This window comes from Bos indicus x Bos taurus, chromosome X (assembly GCF_003369695.1).
Source record: "Bos indicus x Bos taurus breed Angus x Brahman F1 hybrid chromosome X, Bos_hybrid_MaternalHap_v2.0, whole genome shotgun sequence".
Classification (NCBI taxonomy): Eukaryota; Metazoa; Chordata; class Mammalia; order Artiodactyla; family Bovidae; genus Bos; species Bos indicus x Bos taurus.
The window spans coordinates 52,026,843-52,043,945 of record NC_040105.1 but is presented as its reverse complement, the minus strand read 5'-3'; the positions used below and the strand labels follow the sequence as shown (position 1 = coordinate 52,043,945).

At 46.1% G+C, this 17,103-nt stretch overlaps 1 protein-coding gene across 13 annotated transcripts in view; it reads right to left on the bottom strand.

The window, feature by feature from the left end:
* The window catches only part of HUWE1 (HECT, UBA and WWE domain containing 1, E3 ubiquitin protein ligase), a 157,333-nt gene that overhangs the window by 8,892 nt on the left and 131,338 nt on the right, over window positions 1-17,103 (bottom strand). For 10 of the 13 annotated variants that reach the window (XM_027533172.1, XM_027533183.1, XM_027533176.1 and 7 more), the window contains 20 exons: window positions 16,651-16,784; window positions 16,296-16,464; window positions 14,769-14,997; window positions 13,726-13,904; window positions 13,374-13,463; window positions 13,059-13,213; window positions 11,914-11,959; window positions 10,144-10,431; window positions 8,756-9,011; window positions 8,428-8,558; window positions 7,748-7,962; window positions 7,381-7,669; window positions 7,138-7,240; window positions 5,756-6,302; window positions 4,481-5,081; window positions 3,523-3,647; window positions 3,227-3,383; window positions 1,887-2,019; window positions 1,417-1,619; window positions 696-823 (listed from right to left, as the gene is read on the bottom strand). In XM_027533172.1, coding sequence (XP_027388973.1) covers window positions 696-823; window positions 1,417-1,619; window positions 1,887-2,019; window positions 3,227-3,383; window positions 3,523-3,647; window positions 4,481-5,081; window positions 5,756-6,302; window positions 7,138-7,240; window positions 7,381-7,669; window positions 7,748-7,962; window positions 8,428-8,558; window positions 8,756-9,011; window positions 10,144-10,431; window positions 11,914-11,959; window positions 13,059-13,213; window positions 13,374-13,463; window positions 13,726-13,904; window positions 14,769-14,997; window positions 16,296-16,464; window positions 16,651-16,784 — 4,178 coding nt within the window. The remainder of the gene's footprint in view (window positions 1-695; window positions 824-1,416; window positions 1,620-1,886; window positions 2,020-3,226; window positions 3,384-3,522; window positions 3,648-4,480; window positions 5,082-5,755; window positions 6,303-7,137; window positions 7,241-7,380; window positions 7,670-7,747; window positions 7,963-8,427; window positions 8,559-8,755; window positions 9,012-10,143; window positions 10,432-11,913; window positions 11,960-13,058; window positions 13,214-13,373; window positions 13,464-13,725; window positions 13,905-14,768; window positions 14,998-16,295; window positions 16,465-16,650; window positions 16,785-17,103) is intronic. The other 3 variants (XM_027533180.1, XM_027533178.1, XM_027533181.1) reach the window with 3 other exon arrangements.

Here is a 17,103-nt window from a genome sequence, read left to right as displayed (position 1 = left end):
AGGAAATAACAGGGGAATGAATTAATGCAATCTTTGATGGGTGGGATTGGCTTTTTAAACCAACAGGCCTCAAGATATCCTTATTTCTTGGATCTTGGGAAGGTAACTTGCATGTTATATAAGGACAGGCAAACAATGAATGCCATAGTATACATGCTAGGCTTTTCCTACAGTCACTCTATGCTGAGATCCTAACAATGAACTGGCTACCTCGGAACTGAAGGCTTCCTCCTAAAAGAGCCTGGGTGCCAAGGGAGTATGAAGAATAGAGGCAGAGACTAGGGTGGAGGGACCAGCCATTGCCAGAAAAGGCTATGTGGAAAGTGTACCAAGCTTGGGAGACTTTCAAGGGCAGGATTCCTGATATGTCTCTGATGCACTTGCATTGTTCCATAACACTGAAAAATCTTTATCCCGTATCCCCTCAGGACCTAGCCATTTAGCATTATGCAGTTTGCAAAAGCGCCACTATTGACTGGATAGCTGGGAGTGGGGTATGATGGCCAAGCTTTAAACCAAACCAAACCAATGAACAGTCAAGAAAGCACCAAGAGAAATTAACTGTTGTCCAGAAGCATTCATATAGCCAACTTAATGCAAAAGCATACAAGGTAAGGGCAATGAAATCCCACTGATGATATGGTGGGAGACGGAGGAGAGACAAATGAATGAGGGGCCACAGGCATCATGCTAACCGTTGCTGCTTGTTGCTGTCTCCGCGCCCTCTGACCCTCACGTACCATTTGTATAATGGCATCAGCCTCAGCCTCCAGCTGCCGAACAGCTGCCTGGATGCTGCTAGCTGAGCCTAAACCGGAGGAACCTGGGAGAAAGAAAAAAGAAGGTAAGATGTAACCTGTGGAAAGAGGGAATGCTCAATTTTCTGTGTCCCATCTCCTGAGCCACCACAAGCATCTTGCTGAGGTCTTTGAGCTTTACGCTCAGTTAGTCTCAGAGTGCTCACTGTCAGGCACTAAGAGCTACCATTACAGGTAAGGGCAGGGGACATGGGGCTAGGCAGACGGATGGTGGCAGGTGAGAGTTCTGTAGGACAGAGGGGAAGGATTTGGCAGGCCATAGCTGAGGTAACATGGCTACAATATTTTAGCCAGGAGTAATCAAGGAAGCAGAGAGGAGACAAACACAGTGAGTTAAATCTTGTTCATCAAAAGATCTGTCCCCAATTTCCTTGTCAGATTTCCAGTCCCTTTAATTCCCACTTGCCCTAGTGAAATTTCCTATGTAGACGGCTTGAGTGAGATACAGAATACAGCCACCAACATTTTAAGAAAGTATCATCACTTCCTTTAGAAAAGGTCAAACAGGAAGGAGACACGACATTAAGCCCTGCCCTCCTGGGTCTCTTGTTTTTCCACCACCAAACGTGCCCCTCAACTGGACACCCCAGTTCCATACCTAGCCTGCCTGTCTGCTTGGCCTTCTTGTTAGCACGGCGCGTGTCATCCCGGAGCTGGATGATGACCTGCAGTACCCTCAAGAAGAACTTCTGGGTAGATGTCTTGGATGTCAACATGGACATAGAAGGCAGCTGGAGCTCCCGGCCACCCAGAGGCCGCTTCTGAGATGCCACGATTACCACATTCTCAGCCACGTCAAACCTGGATAGTGTAGAGGTGGCTCGCATATATTGAGAGCATCAAAGCATAAACAACCAGAACAAGCAGGGCTTTCTTGTGTCAACCAGAGGGTATGGAATTTCAGAAGGAAATCACACATGTAGGAAAAATAGGGCCATGTGCATATAGGACAGAAACAAAATTGGCTCAGAGAGGAGGGAAAAAATAACAACTAGAAAATCAGGAAGAACCACTTTTCATAATGTCCCAGACCCCAACTCCACAGCCAGATGGGCAGCTGCCACCTACCTGCTCTGCATTTTGCCTTTCAGCTTGGTGGTCTGTGGCTGTTCCTCAGGCATGCCATCAGGGGAGAGGGTTTCACACTGGGCTCGCCGCTGCTGTTCCAGATTGTATTCCCGTAGCTCAGCCAGAAGAGTTCCTGGGCAGGCAGAGAAGCCAGAAAGTGTTTAGACTTTCCTACTGAAGCAGCTAAAAACAAAAACTTTTCAAGAAACCTCCCCAGGCCGTCCTCTTTGCTCAGCTGTACTGAACTTGGGACTGTACAAGAATTCTGCTCTATTCATTTTACTGTGTACTCATGGATCAGCTGCCCAAGGGCCGCTGGTTTACCTGGCCTCAAGGATTTGCTGAATCTACATGAAATGCACCTCAGTGCAGAGGGGAAAAAGTATCTCTTTTGAAGCCTGTATACCTCTCAAACTTCTGAGGTTTTTGTGGTAGTCTCGGCAAATTACTTAACCTCTTTCCCAATTTGCCTACCCATTTTAATAATGGGGGCTAATATTGCCTAAACTCACAAGGCTGCTTTGAGAATTAGGAGATAACTGTCTAGAATAGTGCCTAGGCCACTGCCTGGCCTAAGGGTGCTGAATAAACTGGTGGCAGTCAAGAGGCCTCATCCAGAAGAACTTTGTAATTCTCATGTAGCAAAGAATCCCCTAGGTCATATAGTCTAATTGACCCCCATATCAACTCAGCTCCAGAGACATTTGTGAGAAGGAGATAACTACACAAGTAGCTGAGATCTAGGGAGACCCATGAGTGGGATGGAGGTGGGAGAGAACAAAGAGAATCTCTATGCTGAAAGCAAATCTGACTCTACTCCTTGATTCATAATCACTACACCACCCCGGGTTTTAGTTTTCTTCTTGGTAAAATGCAAAAAAGACTGAACTAGATGATTTACAAGTGTTCTTAGAATTTTTATACCCTCAAAACTGCACAAAGGCAGAGGGTATTATTCTCTGAATTCCTAAGTCTGAAGGTAGTGTAGGTGCATCTCTCAGGTGGTGCACTGCCTCAGCAGGTTCATCATAGGGCCCTTATGAGTGCCCAGATTGGGAAAACAATGTTAGTCCTAAGGGTGCTCATTTTCCTTCACTAAGCAACTGCTGTGTGCCAGGGATTGGGAATATAGAGAGAAGGCCAGCCTTGCTCTCAGAGAACAACTGAACAGAGGAAAACAGATCCTGAAAACCTAGTGGTATCAGTGCTGTGATAAAAGCACGCTTGGAGGCTGTGCTACAGATGTAGAGTGGATATGATTCAGCCTGAAGGCTTCCATAAAGACGTGACACCTAAGTGGAAGGTTTCAGAAAGACAGGGTGCTTTATTCTTATTATTACCTATCTGTTTACAAAGCGTATAACCCAGATGGCGGGCTCCATTCAGTAGCAACTTCAAAACAGTGTCCCGGGTCCCAGGGTCCCCCCGAGAGAGCTGCAGTAACACATTTGCTGCATCTTCTAGGCCTTCTTCAGAACAAGAATGGGATGTCAACACCTGGGGGAAAAAGAAGGGAGATTGGGCAAGCCCCAACTTGAGAACTAAACCATTATTCACCCCAGTCAATCCTAGTATTATCCACCCCCATGGACTCTTTCTCCCCCAACCTTGGGAGGTCAGAAAAGCTTGGACTTACTTCCACAGAGAGCTGGAGCTGATTTTCAGTGAGGCCAGAGGATACCATCTTAAAGTCTGTGCTGCTGCTGCTGCCGATATCACCAACTTTAGCTGGAGATTTGCTGGCCTTAGTAGTAGTAGCAGCTTTGAGAAACAGAACACTGTAAGCCTCTGAAATTCACTTGCTACAGACTTAAAGTGGCGGAGTCAAGGAATCACTGTACTGCCCAGGGTTTCAAAATGGAAAAGTAGTGAAAATGAAGATCCACCCCCTCCCCATGGCCAAATCCAAGTGACTTGGAATGCCAAGTACTCTTATGGTACCTTCTAAAATGACAAAGAATCCCAGATATTTATCTCAACTGTTCCTCTCCCGTAAGAGGGCCCTCTGAAAGCCCCCTCCTTCAAAATCTGTTTCTTCAAATGATTCTTATCAGTCTGCTGCAAAGCTCATTCCCTTTACTTCCTGGGATGGCCTGGCTACTCGATCCTACCATGATTCACATTGTATCCTGCCTTTTTTTTTTTTTAATCCACACTCTATTTATTTGGCTGTGCTGGGTCTTAGTTGCAACATGTGGGATCCAGTTCTGACCAGAGATTGAACCCGGGTCCCTGCATTGTGAGCCTCAAGTCTTAGCCACTGGACCACCAGGCAAGTCCATATCCTGCCTGCTCTTGAGCTAGAAAGATCGGAGTTTCTTTAAAGACAGAGACTTCCTCTCTTCTATTTTGTGCTTAGCCTAGGGGAACCCATATTCACTGGTCTTCACAGGACAGAGGGAGAGAGGGAAGGAAAGGAAAGAAGGGGGGAAGACAGAGAACTCTGACCAATGAGGGTGAGAATTAACATACTTGGCTATCATAAACACAAACCAAGTTGATTGCTGTCATTCAGGGAGGAATACCTGGATGGAGGAGTTGAGAGTGAAGTGGATGTACACATCCCACAGCTCCCAGCCCACATCCACACTTACTTGAAACAGTAGTGGTAGCAGTTGTGGGGGTAGTCACTGTGGTTGAAGCGGCTACGGCAATGGTGGATATAGCCGTGGCAGCAACCAGGGCTGGAACAGAAGTGACAGGGGTGGTTGCAGCAGGCAGAGTAGATGTGCTGGAGGTGGCACTGATAGTGGTGGTAGATGTGGTTGAAGTGGCAACAGTGGTGGAGGAAGCACTGCTGCCAGAATTAGCCTGTGCTTCCGACACTTTGTTTTCTGGGAGAGCAATTGAGATGAGAGAAAGAAGTCTGAGGAGCTTCTCAGTTAAGAGAGAGCTCCGGCGGATGACTGGGTGTGACAACATGTTCATGAGTTGCCCCAGTGGAGAAGCTTCGAGGCTGTATGGGGAGGTTTCCCCCTCACCACCAGCGCTCACTGGCACTGACTTCACGGAGTTCTTGCCTTTCCGGCTGACATTCATGTTGTCCAGTTTTACCAATAAGTCCCAGAAGTCTGTGCAAATGCCACTGCTTGTGGACTGTGAAGAGCATGGGCTGCAGGCCTTACTGCCCCTCTCCCGATCACTCTCACAGTTTGTTTCTTTGGTCCGCTGCTGTGTGAAGTGACTGGGAAACACCTGCCAGGAAAAGAAAGACAGGTTTGGTTTAGGAGGTCTACACAGAAACTATCTTCCTGACAAGGAAAGACACTGGCTCCTAGTCTCTCCACTCCTTAGGACAGCTTTGGTAACACCAGAGAGATGTAACATAAGAGTTTCATCCAACTGAAGCAGCCTAGAGAAATGAACAAAAGCTTTGTAGGGAGACAAAGGATTAGGAAACTTTTCTGAGCATTGATCTCTGTACTTAAAAATGGTGGTGGGGGGGAATACCTATACCATCGTGCAAAATTGTTGAGATTAGAGGTAATGTATTTTGCATAGTGCCTGGTACAAGGCAGGCCCTCAAAAAATGGCAGCAAAGCTTATTAAAAAGAGAACTGTATTAAGTTCTAGGTCCAGTCATCTCCGTCACTAGCCACATGACAAAGCCACTAAAGATTTCTGCATCTCAGTTTCTTCATCTGTAAAATTGACCATACAGACCACTGAAGGTTGATGAATGAATGAGACAATGCATAAAAATTGTAAAAAGAAAAAAAACCGCACAAGGTTATTTATTGGACTATTCCCAGGAACAATAGACATCTCAGAGTAAGGACTTGTGAGCTTCCTCAGAGTTCAGATTTCACTAGGTTATGGATGACACCCCTCTTTCATCCCCAGGAGTTGGGTTCCTCTAAGCTCCTCACCTTGGCCAATTGAATGAGTGTATCCAGAACATGTCTGCAGACAACAGGAGCAGCCTGGGGGTGGATATGGACAGTGGAGCCACTACTCGCATGTTTCTCAGTATGTTTGCGACCCCCTGAACGCTGGATCTGGAATATATTAGTCCTGCAGCCTAGGGCTGCATCCATGGATACTGAGAGCCAGGAAAGCTGGTTGGAACTCTTAGACTCCATCTTGTGTAGCAGGTCCAGGGGCCGGTTCTCATGGCTGCTTGACCCACAGCTCTTGCTTGACTTTTTGCCCTTTTCCTCACTTGAGGAGAGCTTGGGTGTTTCAATGCAAAGCTCACTCTCACTGCTTCGCTGCAAGATGGAAAGCAGGCTACGGATAACCCAGTGGCGGGTCTGGGCATGGTAGCAGAGATTTCTCAGTACTCGGTGAAGACGGCTAGTATTGAGTTTTGGCTCATCCACAAAAAGTAGGACCAGGAGACAAGACAGGGCTTCGTGATCCAGGAGGAGCCGTCCTCGAAGACGTAGGAGGGTGTCCACATTACTGCCAGAAGGCCTGGAACAGAGCATGGTTTCTGGGTAACACTTTGGCTAGAGCTCTGGGATCAGGTATAGCCCTAGGGGAGGGGGATGAGCTGATACATCCTAGAAGGCTTGAGAAGAGAGTGTGTCCAGTCCAAGAACTGTAGGGGCTCTTTATATAGTAATAAGAGCTGTCTCAAGTGCCTACTATGTGCCATATACTCTATAATATCTGTAACAACTTCCTCACAGGGCTGCTGTAAAGATCAGAGAACCATCCAGTTTTGAGATGATGAGCAAGAGGCTCAAACATATTAAGTACCTTGCCCTTCACCACACGACGACTGAGAAGAGAGCAGAGATTGCAGGACAGGTCTGTATTATCAACTGGTAAAATTGGACTGCCCCTAGTGCTAGAAGACAATGTTTACTTTGGCCTTCTATAGACTACCAGGATGTTGCCTGCTGAATAGGGACTGATCACTCCCTTCATGTTTTCGCATGTTAGATCTATTCTTCTTTGGCCTGGTTAAAAATGAAATCTTCTGCAGCCTAGATGCTGTAGTCTCAAGACAAGTGGCTCTTGCTATTTTCCTATTTGTATGGGAGGCAGGTGGCTTCCTTTGCTGTAATCACAGCTACAACCTGGTGCCTGCCTGCCTTACTTTGTGCTTATGGTCTACGGCAGCTACACAACCCAAAATTGTGGCTTTTTTCAAGGGAGAGTTCAAAAATCTGGCTTCCTCATTCATTCAAGTAAATACCCTAGAGAGGTCATCCAGCCTCTCCACCTAAAAATAAAGGGAGCTGGACTACTAGTAGACATGAAAGGTGGTATGGCAAGGAGAGAAAAGACAGGCAAAAGGTACCTATTATGGCTGCTGCTACCCCCCATCTGGAAGGTGCCACCTCTTTGCACAGCAAGGCGAGTGTATTGGACCCCACGGTTGCCACTCAGGCGACTGGTGAAGGCTGGAAGGAAAGAAAAAGGAAACTGAAATTGGGGAGGGGACATGTGCTGAGCTAGGCCCAGGTAATACAAAGGGGAACAAAGAGTTTCATGTGGCCAAAGCTAGACATTACAGAGCCCTCCCACATGCTTCCCTCTGTACCTGGGCTTCGGAGAATGGCAGAGAGTGCAGAGGTGCTGCTGTGCCCAAAAAGTCGCTCATGCATGAGCTGCCTCTGCCGGGCTTCTTGCTCTCGCCTCAGGGCTTGAGCTTCAGCTGCGATGTCAGGTGGCATCACGGCCAACACACTGTCCTCCATGTCCTCTAGGACACTACGGCGCAGGTCTGAGGGCAGAGTCTGGATGAAGGTCACAGGGTCCATGGGGGTGTCTGAGCTGGCATTTTGTGCTAGTTCCCGTCGCTGTTGCTCAGCTCTCTGCTGTGCCAGTACCTACAGAGCAGAAGAAGTCAATGGGGCATATCACGGCCAGGCAGTCTGGCCCACCAGCCCCCTACCTGCCTCACATACTTCCTCCTGGATGGCTGGAGGCAGAGCAGCCAGGAACTCAGGGCTCACTTCGGTGACACCAGGATTCCCCACCACTGCAGGAGCTGAGTTATTTGTTGAAGGGGCAGTTCGTGTTGGTGGACGAATGCCCAGCTGGTTCTGTAGGACTTCTCGGCGAATGTCATCAGGCAGAGCGGCCAGAAAAGAGGGGTCCACACCTTCGGGGAGACTAATACCTGAGGGGAGACACAAGATGTGAAGGGACTCTCACTTCTACTGATTGAAGGAAATCCGTGGCCTTGCATGAGCTTTCTGTCCTCATTTTATGCCAAGGACACAGGACATACAGATGTTATGTGCCAAGTCTTGTGTGTGTGCTCTCAATTAACCTTCATCAAAACCCCACCATGTAGCTATCATCACCCTTTCAGTATCAATGAGGATCAGGGAAGTTAAGCAATGGCTCCAGGTCCTGTAAGTAGGAGGTGGCAGAGAGGGGATTTGAGCTAAGATCAGTTTGACTCCAAAGGCCTGGGCTCATTCCATTGTGTAGCATCAGCATCCCCTTACTGCAGGTCCTCCTCCTACACATATGCCGCCCTTTATCTGGATGGAACCGTTTGACTGGTGGGCATTTCCACACCAAGGGCTACTAGAAGCCTCAACAATCCCAAGATGGTCTGAGCACACATGGAGCTCACCTGCAAGAGGATCTTCTTCTTCACTGCTTGTTGAAGGCAATGGCTCTTCCAGGATTCCCCGGGAATCTGCTCCAGAAATGGCCACCGCGGAATCTCTGGTGGAAGAACTCTCAGAGGATGCAGGGGGAGAGCTGAAGGAAATCATTTTCAGGTTGTTCTCTGAACCATATTTTCCAACTTATAAAATACTCCTACAGTACCCCTTTTCTCATAGAAGCCAAGTTGATTTCCCCAGTGTTCAAAGCATGGGCATTAGTTACTAAATATGAATGTGGCTTGAAATACCTGCCAACACATCCTTCCCTCCTCTCACTCACACAGTGCTTACCTGTCCTCAGGGGGCTGGGTAGGTTCCCCTGACCCATCACCCCTGCCTTGTACTTCTGTCACAACTGGTGGGGCATCCCCAGGAGTGGAGCTGCCTGCTGTGGGCTGCTCAGAACTGCCAGTTGCTGGGGCGTCACCCACAGCCTCCTCCAGGGTACAGGAAGCCAGGCTGCTAGTATCCATGGGAGAGCCTTCCAGTTGACTGCTGACAGCTGTCAGAGCATCAGAATCTTCAGCTCTCTCTGGGGAAAGAGAGGCTAGGAGGAAGTCACATGGAGAGGTTAGATCTCTGCTTCGGGGGGCGGGGCGGGGGCTGAATTAAGAAGCAGCCAGATCAGACTTCTTACTTGTTTAACCTCACTTCAGACGCTGGCCTGATGCTCCCCTCTCAATCTCATTTGCTTTAAAGAACTTAGCTCAAACACTTTCTATCATTTGTTGAACATTTATGATATTCCAAGCATGCCTGTGAGACATCTTCTCAGGCATCCCAGATAAGGGATCTTGTCACTTTCAGATTCCCTACAGGCATCATTTGCACAAGCACTTTGGTTCTGCTTATCTAAACAAGCAAGGGTCCTTAAAGGCAAAAACCCCTACACCTAAATGTTTCTCTAAAGTAAGTCATATGCAGTACAGTAAAGAGCATAGACAGCAACAGGTTTGTTTACCCTGTTGGAACATTGCTGAGAAGAATTTTGAGGCCCCATTTCAAACCAGTGGGAAATAGTGCCATGAAATAAATGGTGTTGGCCAGGATGGGAGAGCTGTTTGTTTTATGTATGGTCACGTGCTTGCCAGACCTAGAAACGCTGAAGAAAAGCAAGCTTCAGAGTTACACAGATCTGGATTTTAATCACAGCTTAACCACTTACTGAGTGACCTTGGGCTAATTGTTTCACTCTTGAGTTTCAGTTTATTCATGGAGATAACAACCTTCTACTTCTTTTTAAAGAAGTTAATCCTCACATGATAGCCAGGAACAGAGCAATCACCTCAAACTGTTGGTGTCAATAAGGCACTCAGATGTATATATAATCACTTGAGGACACAGAGAAGAAACCTCAGCTCTAGCTAAAAAGGTAATGTACAATTTGTTTTTGTTTGGTCTCTAAGTAGTATCCAACTCTTTGAGACCCCATGGACTGCAGCGTGCCAGGCTCCTCTGTCCTTCACTATCTCTCAGAGGTTGCTCAAACTCATGTCCATTGAGTTGGTGACGCTATCTAACCATCCCATCCTCTGCCGCCCCCTTATGAGACCTAATTATGAGGACTTGAACTTCTACTTTAGAAATTCTCTAAAATAAGAGAGTAAAGAGAAACTACAAAGATATCCATTCTTCCCTCATGTTTTACCCCTACCCTCAAACCCTGAAATTCTACTTACTTATAGTGGGAGCTGGAGATAGCTCCATCTGAGTTGTTTCTGCTTCTCCACTTGGCCTTGTGGGACCCAATTCCTCTGGCTCTACAGGCATCAATAGCTGTGTAGAGCTCCCACCTTCTCCAATTGGGGACTGCAGCTCTTGAGGAATCTCTCCCAAGGCTGGTGGGGTTGGGAGTGTTGGTTGCTGTTGGGAGGGCTGCAGAGTGACAAGGGTCTCCCTGGGCTCAGATGTAGCTACATCAGTTGAAGATGGGGTTGCTGGGTAGCTGTCAGGCATAGGAGTCCCATCTTTCTCGGAAAGAATGACAGTAAGGTTGTTAAAGGGCAATCAGTCAAGGACAGGGGGAGCCACTCAAATCAGCACATGTGGCATGACAGTGATGCAGCATTCCCCTTAACCACCAATTGCTCCCAGGAATAGCACCTGGCTCGTCTGGTATATCGGGATGAGGGCTAAGGCACAGTGCCATTAGTGCCAAGAACCAAAGATCTGAGTCTTTGCAGACCCTAAGAATTAAATCCTTTCTGTGCCCTGGGTGGAGGGGGAGAGTTCAAGTTACTTTATAATATTTGCCTCACACTACATATCACCTGTCCCCTTCCACCTCCTTTTTCTTGCAGTCCTAATTATCCAAGTAGCATCTACAACTCTGATGGAAGCAACAGTGTTAAGACTAAATGTGAATGTGCTACACACCAGGGAAAGTAGTAAGTTGTATAGTTATCTTCAAATTGGGGCCTAAAATCCCTACCCCACAACAATACAACTTACTACCTCACCCCAGCATGAGCAGAGTCCTCTAGCAACAGCAGCAGGCAAAGGGCCATTTTACCTGATGACAGACCCTTTCAATGACCTTCTGCCAGATTCAGGGCACCAGGACTCCTACCCTCTTTCACTGCTTTAAAAAATATTGTGTAGGCTTTAGTACAATCATTTCCCAACTCAAGTGCCGAAGGAGACAGAAAGTATAGGGTAGCAGAAGTAAGTTCTGAGGAAATAGGGGTAGGGGAGACATATAATACCACATAGACCAGTTATTAGAATCACAGTCACAAAATAGCTACATTAGGCACATTAGAAGGAGGAATCAAAAGTATTTAGTAGTAATACCATTTAGCCCACAGAGCTACCCTCCCCCAAAGCAGACTGCCCAAGGCAACATTCCTAGACTTTTAGATTCCACAGACCCATGAAATTTATATAAAAACAAAAAATAAAAAGAGACTAACACAGGGTTACCAACTTTTAATTTAACCAAGAAAAAAAATCCATTAATATCATTTAATAAAAATATTGTGATACCAAAGAAGTAGGAAATACATAATCTCTGTAATTTATAACAGTTCTTTAAATTGAACGCATTCAGCTTTCTGAAAAAGTCATTAAAGCTCCCTTATTCTGTTAACTTCCACCAAGGACTAGCATTTAGGAACCACTGTCAGGCGTTCTCATGAAGCACCATACCACAATGGTCACTAAAAGGGACAGGACACACAGCCTCACTACACATGCCAGAATGCAGTACAGCATAATCAGAATGAGAACCTGTAAACAGAGTACGTGGAAGGGGAAGTGCACCACCGTGGGAAAGACAGTAGACTGTATAGTTATCTCCAAGATGGGGTATGACCCTAAAACTATACAATCTACTACCTCATCCCACAGAGCACCAGTGTTCATCTTCAGTCTACTTGGGCCAGCTACTTGGGTCAGGAAAAAGAATCAACCAATAATTAGCAAGAAGGAAAAATGGGAAGGAAAGTTACCTGAGAGGTTCTGTTCAGTGGAGTCATTTGTCTTAGATGCAGCACACTGCAAAGAAAGGGACAGACCAATGTGGGACTTTGCAAGCACATGAGATAGAGGTCAACTCTAATAGTCGCCATCTCCCACATATGACCTGGATGGAGGATAAGCACTGTAGCATGAAAACAGACCTCGAATTTCTCTAATATAAACTCATGTTTGAGATGGCTTGGGGATAAGGGGGAAACTGTCAGGGAGCTGACTAAACAATGAGAGGAAAGGATAATAAAAACCACGTTGGAGCTGGGCTTGGGCACAGGACATGATCTGAACACACATTGTTGAGACCAGCAAGAATTTCATCTATCTATAGTTCCCTTCTTTGGGCTTATTTTACACTCCAGGTTTTTCAATCATTCACCATACCTGCTTATTTCCCAAACCTTTTAATGTGTTTGAAGCAATGCTACTGTTTATTAAAAGGTCAAAGTTCTCTACAAAGGTATCAGTTAGATCAAGTTTGTTACCATAATTGAACATTTCAATATCCTTTTAAGTCTGATATTCTGACTGTTGAGTGAGGTATAATAAAATCTTTCACTCAAGTTTTTCTATTTTCTTATATTTCTATCAGCATTTACTTTATATATTTGAAAGTTATACTATTCAAGGCTCCAAAATTTTCAGAAAAACCAAAATCATGTTAGAGATTTCATTTATTGAGCCCTAGAAAATGCCATGTGGTGAAGGGGTTCAAGATAAAACATTTTCTCTGATTTGAAGCCTAAGCCCAACTTGTTCAAATGTTGGAATGGAATCCTATCAATACGGTTTCCCTGACGCTTGCAAAGGCAATCCACTGAAATGGAATTGAAACATTAAAAGCATGGGCTTAGTCAAGGTCATTCATTCTTCTTGTCTAACCGTAAGTCACTGAAAGTAGAGACTATACAGTGTAACTGCTATGTTAGGAGCTCTGGCTTTGGTTTTTCCCCTAGAAGCCATATGTGTGTACAGTGAATTTGGAGTGGATTATTTCTCAGGTTCAATGTGAATGCCTTAGAATCTTTAATGACTCTTGGGGCCAGCCACATGTATGCTGAAACTGCAGGAAAGTTAAAGCAGACATAGCCAAAGATGAATCCTCCCAGCTCATGGGAATCACCTGTGCACTCTGATCCCTGTTCTCCTTATCTTCTTTGCCTTTGTCGGTTATCTTTGTTTCTTCCTCAGCTAGTTGTTTCCTCCTTTTCTCCCTCCTTTCTTCCAGCTCCTCATCCCTCAGGAATTCCAGATGATTGACAATGGGCACTTTAACAACTGGACCAAAGAAGCAAAAGATGAGAGGTTGCTCAGGGGAGGTAGGGAGAAAGCCAAAAGGCAGAGCTTGTGGTCACAGAAAACGAGGAAAACAATTTTCCATGCAGTGTCTCAGCCCTTGAAGATTCACTACTGCCCTTATCACCAAGCTGCTACACACCTGAAACACAGTCATGCATGCTCTCAGCATCAAGAACTTTGCATTCCTCTGTCCAGCGAGTCAGGGCTGTAGGGATACTGGATAGGGTCCCTGTAGAGAAACCAAGGAGAGTGAGACCTTAGCCTTGTCATGCATCAACTGATCCAAAAATTGCAGCATTTCCCTAACAGGACCCAATGTCTACCATAAGGTTTGGCACATCACAGGTACTAACGTCTTTGGCTAAATCACCGAGTTGTTCTGGTTCCTGTAAAATGGGGTTTCTCCAAGCAGGGTGGATACTATTCTGTGTTTCCTCAGCACGGAAAAAGAACCAGACAAACGTTACCCTTTTTCCACCACATAAACTTGCCTGCTTGGCTGGTAGCTGTGCTCTGATCATGGAAAAAGTCATCCAGTAGTTCATCATCAGACCGGGCGATGATGTGGACGTCATCGTTGCCCACTAGGAGGCGGGCTCGGCCTCGGCTTTGTAGGGGAAGGCTGCTGCTCAGCTGAAGGATGTCAGCAGCAGCAGAGGGACCAAGCAACCTGTAGGGTGATGGTGGGGTGTCATGGTCACTGTATATCCATAGGGGCCCTGCAACCTGTTATTGTGAGATCCTTTCTGTATCCTCTAGGAAATGCATAACATTATTATGGACCTGATCACATTGCACGTAAGTCTTACTTTTCTAACTACTCGATCAGTCTGCCAACTTTTTTTTGGTTGAAATTGCATATTACTCCATAGTTCCTGGAACAGAGTGAGCATCACTGATATCAGGCACTGTGTTAGGGTAGGGCTCCCCAGGTGGCGCTAGTGGTAAGGAACCTGTCTGCCAGTGCAGGAGACTTAAGAGATGTGGGTTCAATCCCTGGGTCAGGAAGATCCCCTGGAAGAGGGCATGGCAACCCACTCCAGTGTTCTTGCCTAGAGAATCCCATGGACAGAGGAGCCTGGTGGGCTACAGTCCATAGGGTCACACAGAGCAGACATGACTGAAGCGACTTAGCACGGTATGGCACAGCATGGGTTAGGGTATAATATCTCTCTTGTACACCCACTACTATTGTACATTGACCATTATGACATCTATACTTCTTCCTTTCATCTCTAAAAATTGTTTCTCCCTAGTGCGAGAAACAAAGCCCAAGGGCAGGGATCCTCTCCTGACTGTATCTTAGCAAAAGTTTAAGCTTATCATGTGAGATGCTTAATGACTGCTGAATCTATGCACAGGACACTTAAGCAAAAGAATATGTTATACAATTTGGTATTTCCCCAAAGGCTGCACATATAATCCACAAAGCAACAGGGCAAATACATTATTTGTTCTGTCACAAGAACATTATCCTGTCAGATCAAAACAATGCTAAAGCTCAGTGAGCCCAATAATCTTCCTTGTAACTCACCTCTGGAGTATAAGAGGAGGATTGGGCTGGCGATTCCCAGGGTAGTGAACGTGAATGGTATGGCCTGTGTTGGCTGTCAGCTGTCTCAGGGTCCTTTGACTGCGCCCAATGCCCTGGGTGAGACGTGTTGTAGAGGAGCCACTGCCCAGTGTCAGGGAACTGTGATCTGCATGGCGTACCATCAGTGGGTGGGTGGTAGGGATATTTCCTGGGGATGGGGGGATGTCTGCTGCAAGGACAATATGCAAAGGGATCAGTGCCAAAAAGAAATTTCTCCATGGTTGTTCAGGCAGAACCATGTCTCCTGGGCCTTACTTCCTCACACGGAAACCTGAGCTTTGTCCTTTCTCCCTCATTCCCATACCTCTTCTAGGATCACTGATACTACCATGGTTTATGCTGCCATCTCTCACCTAGATACTGCAACAGTCTCCTAAGTAGTACCTTATCCCAATCCATTCTTGACACTAAGCCACAGTGATGCTTGTTGGAACCTCAGAAACATGCTGTTCTCTCCGCCTTGACAACACCTCTCCCCACTTTTCACCTGTTTTGTTGTTCTTGGCCTAGAAATTACTTCTGATTCTACAGATGGGCCTTTACTCTGTGCTTTCTTACCATATTGCAATGTAATGCCGGCTTACTCATAATTCTTAATAGACCATAAGCTTCTATGAGGGAAAAGGACTCTCTTCTTTTTTATTGCTATATCCCTAGTACCTAAAACACAGTAGGCACTCCTCACATATTTGTTCAATTTGCTGAATGGACAAAGGCTCAACTTATAAGAAAGACTGATGGAAATCACAAAAATGCAAAGAAAACCACAGAATAGAAAGTATCTTGAAAATTATGTAATCCACCCCATTTTTTCCACATTTTTCATTTACAGGTGACAAACTGAGGCTCAAAGAGGTAAGAGACTACTTGGCCAAGACAACAGACCAGAACAGTTCAGTGTTTTCTGCTATATTGTGCTTGTGATTTGGGAGTAAAGACCTGCCTTCTCAAGACAGTTTAAGAACTTGATGCTAAAAGGGAACTTTGATGTTGATGGGGGAGGAGGGAGGGAAGAGATTCACTCTCTCCTCTGAAAAGATGCATCCTTGACGAACAGAGTGAATGTGTTCAAAATCTACTCCCCTATGCCAAGCTCAAAGGTGTCCATCCAAACTCTCAAGATCCAGTGTTACAGACATAAGGATTAGTTATTGCCCTATCACTGTAGTGTGCACATGAGTGCCTGATGCAGTCAGCCTTGGTCTTTCTTTTTTTGTTAATTCAAGCAATTCATCAAGTTGTTCAGGCTCTAAACTGGCTGCCATTTTACTGAGGTGGCGAGAACAAAAGCAGCCTCTCATAATTTCTTCTTCTAGGTATACACTTATTGAGAGAGATTGATTCAGATATCCCTTGCCCCAGGAAATCAGCTAAGAAAAGAAGTGCTTTCTGTATCAGATTGAGAGCTGCTCTGGTTCAGGGTATAAGAATCAAGAGATAAAACCCAGCTGAGCCCCTGTATCTTACTAGCACTGGAGAACATGTTGTCAAACTCAATGATGAGATCATCCTCCCGGTCAAAGCGCTCAAATCGGACCAAGGGAGAAGCGTTCATATCAGGGTAATCCTCATCCAATTCCATTTCAGAGCCATCGTCGTCATCGTCTTCATCTCCCTCTTCACCTTCATCATCCTCCTTAAGGGGAAAATAGGAGATGGAGAATTGCTGGAGGTAAGGATTTCTGAAGTCTGGTGTCATGGCCACATTTGCACATGAGGGAGGGAGGTGCTGAGGCTAGCAACCCGGACTGTTGGTTTTCTCCAGCTCTGTGTTCCCATGGAAGAGGTTGTCTGAACCAACCCAAACACAGTCCCCCCTCACCTGATCATCTTCCTCATCTTCCTCCTCCTCCTCCTCTTCATCCTGACTATCATCCTCATCCTCGTTACTGCCACTGCTGTCCTCTTCCTGAGTGTGCTCCTCCTCATCCTCAGGGTCCAGGATATTCATGGAATCTAAAACAAAGGGAGCACATTGGAGGACTATACTGAGTAGCTAGAAAACAGGCTACTGTGCAGGCCAGCAGATTGAGTGGGAAGGTGATGGGGTATTTAACTCTAGGAGAGGAAGAACCAGATCTAGGGTGATTTACAGACTTACTGAGCCAGCCCCGGTTTCCTAAGAGTGCCAATCAGTGCATCAATATGCTGAGCCACGTGGCTGAATGTGGAGGCTGGCTATAGGGTGGTGCTTGAGGAGCCATGGTCTAGGACTTGGCCAAGTCTATTGGTGCCCTCTTGCCTTTCCAGCCCTACTTTGCTACTGACTGCATCC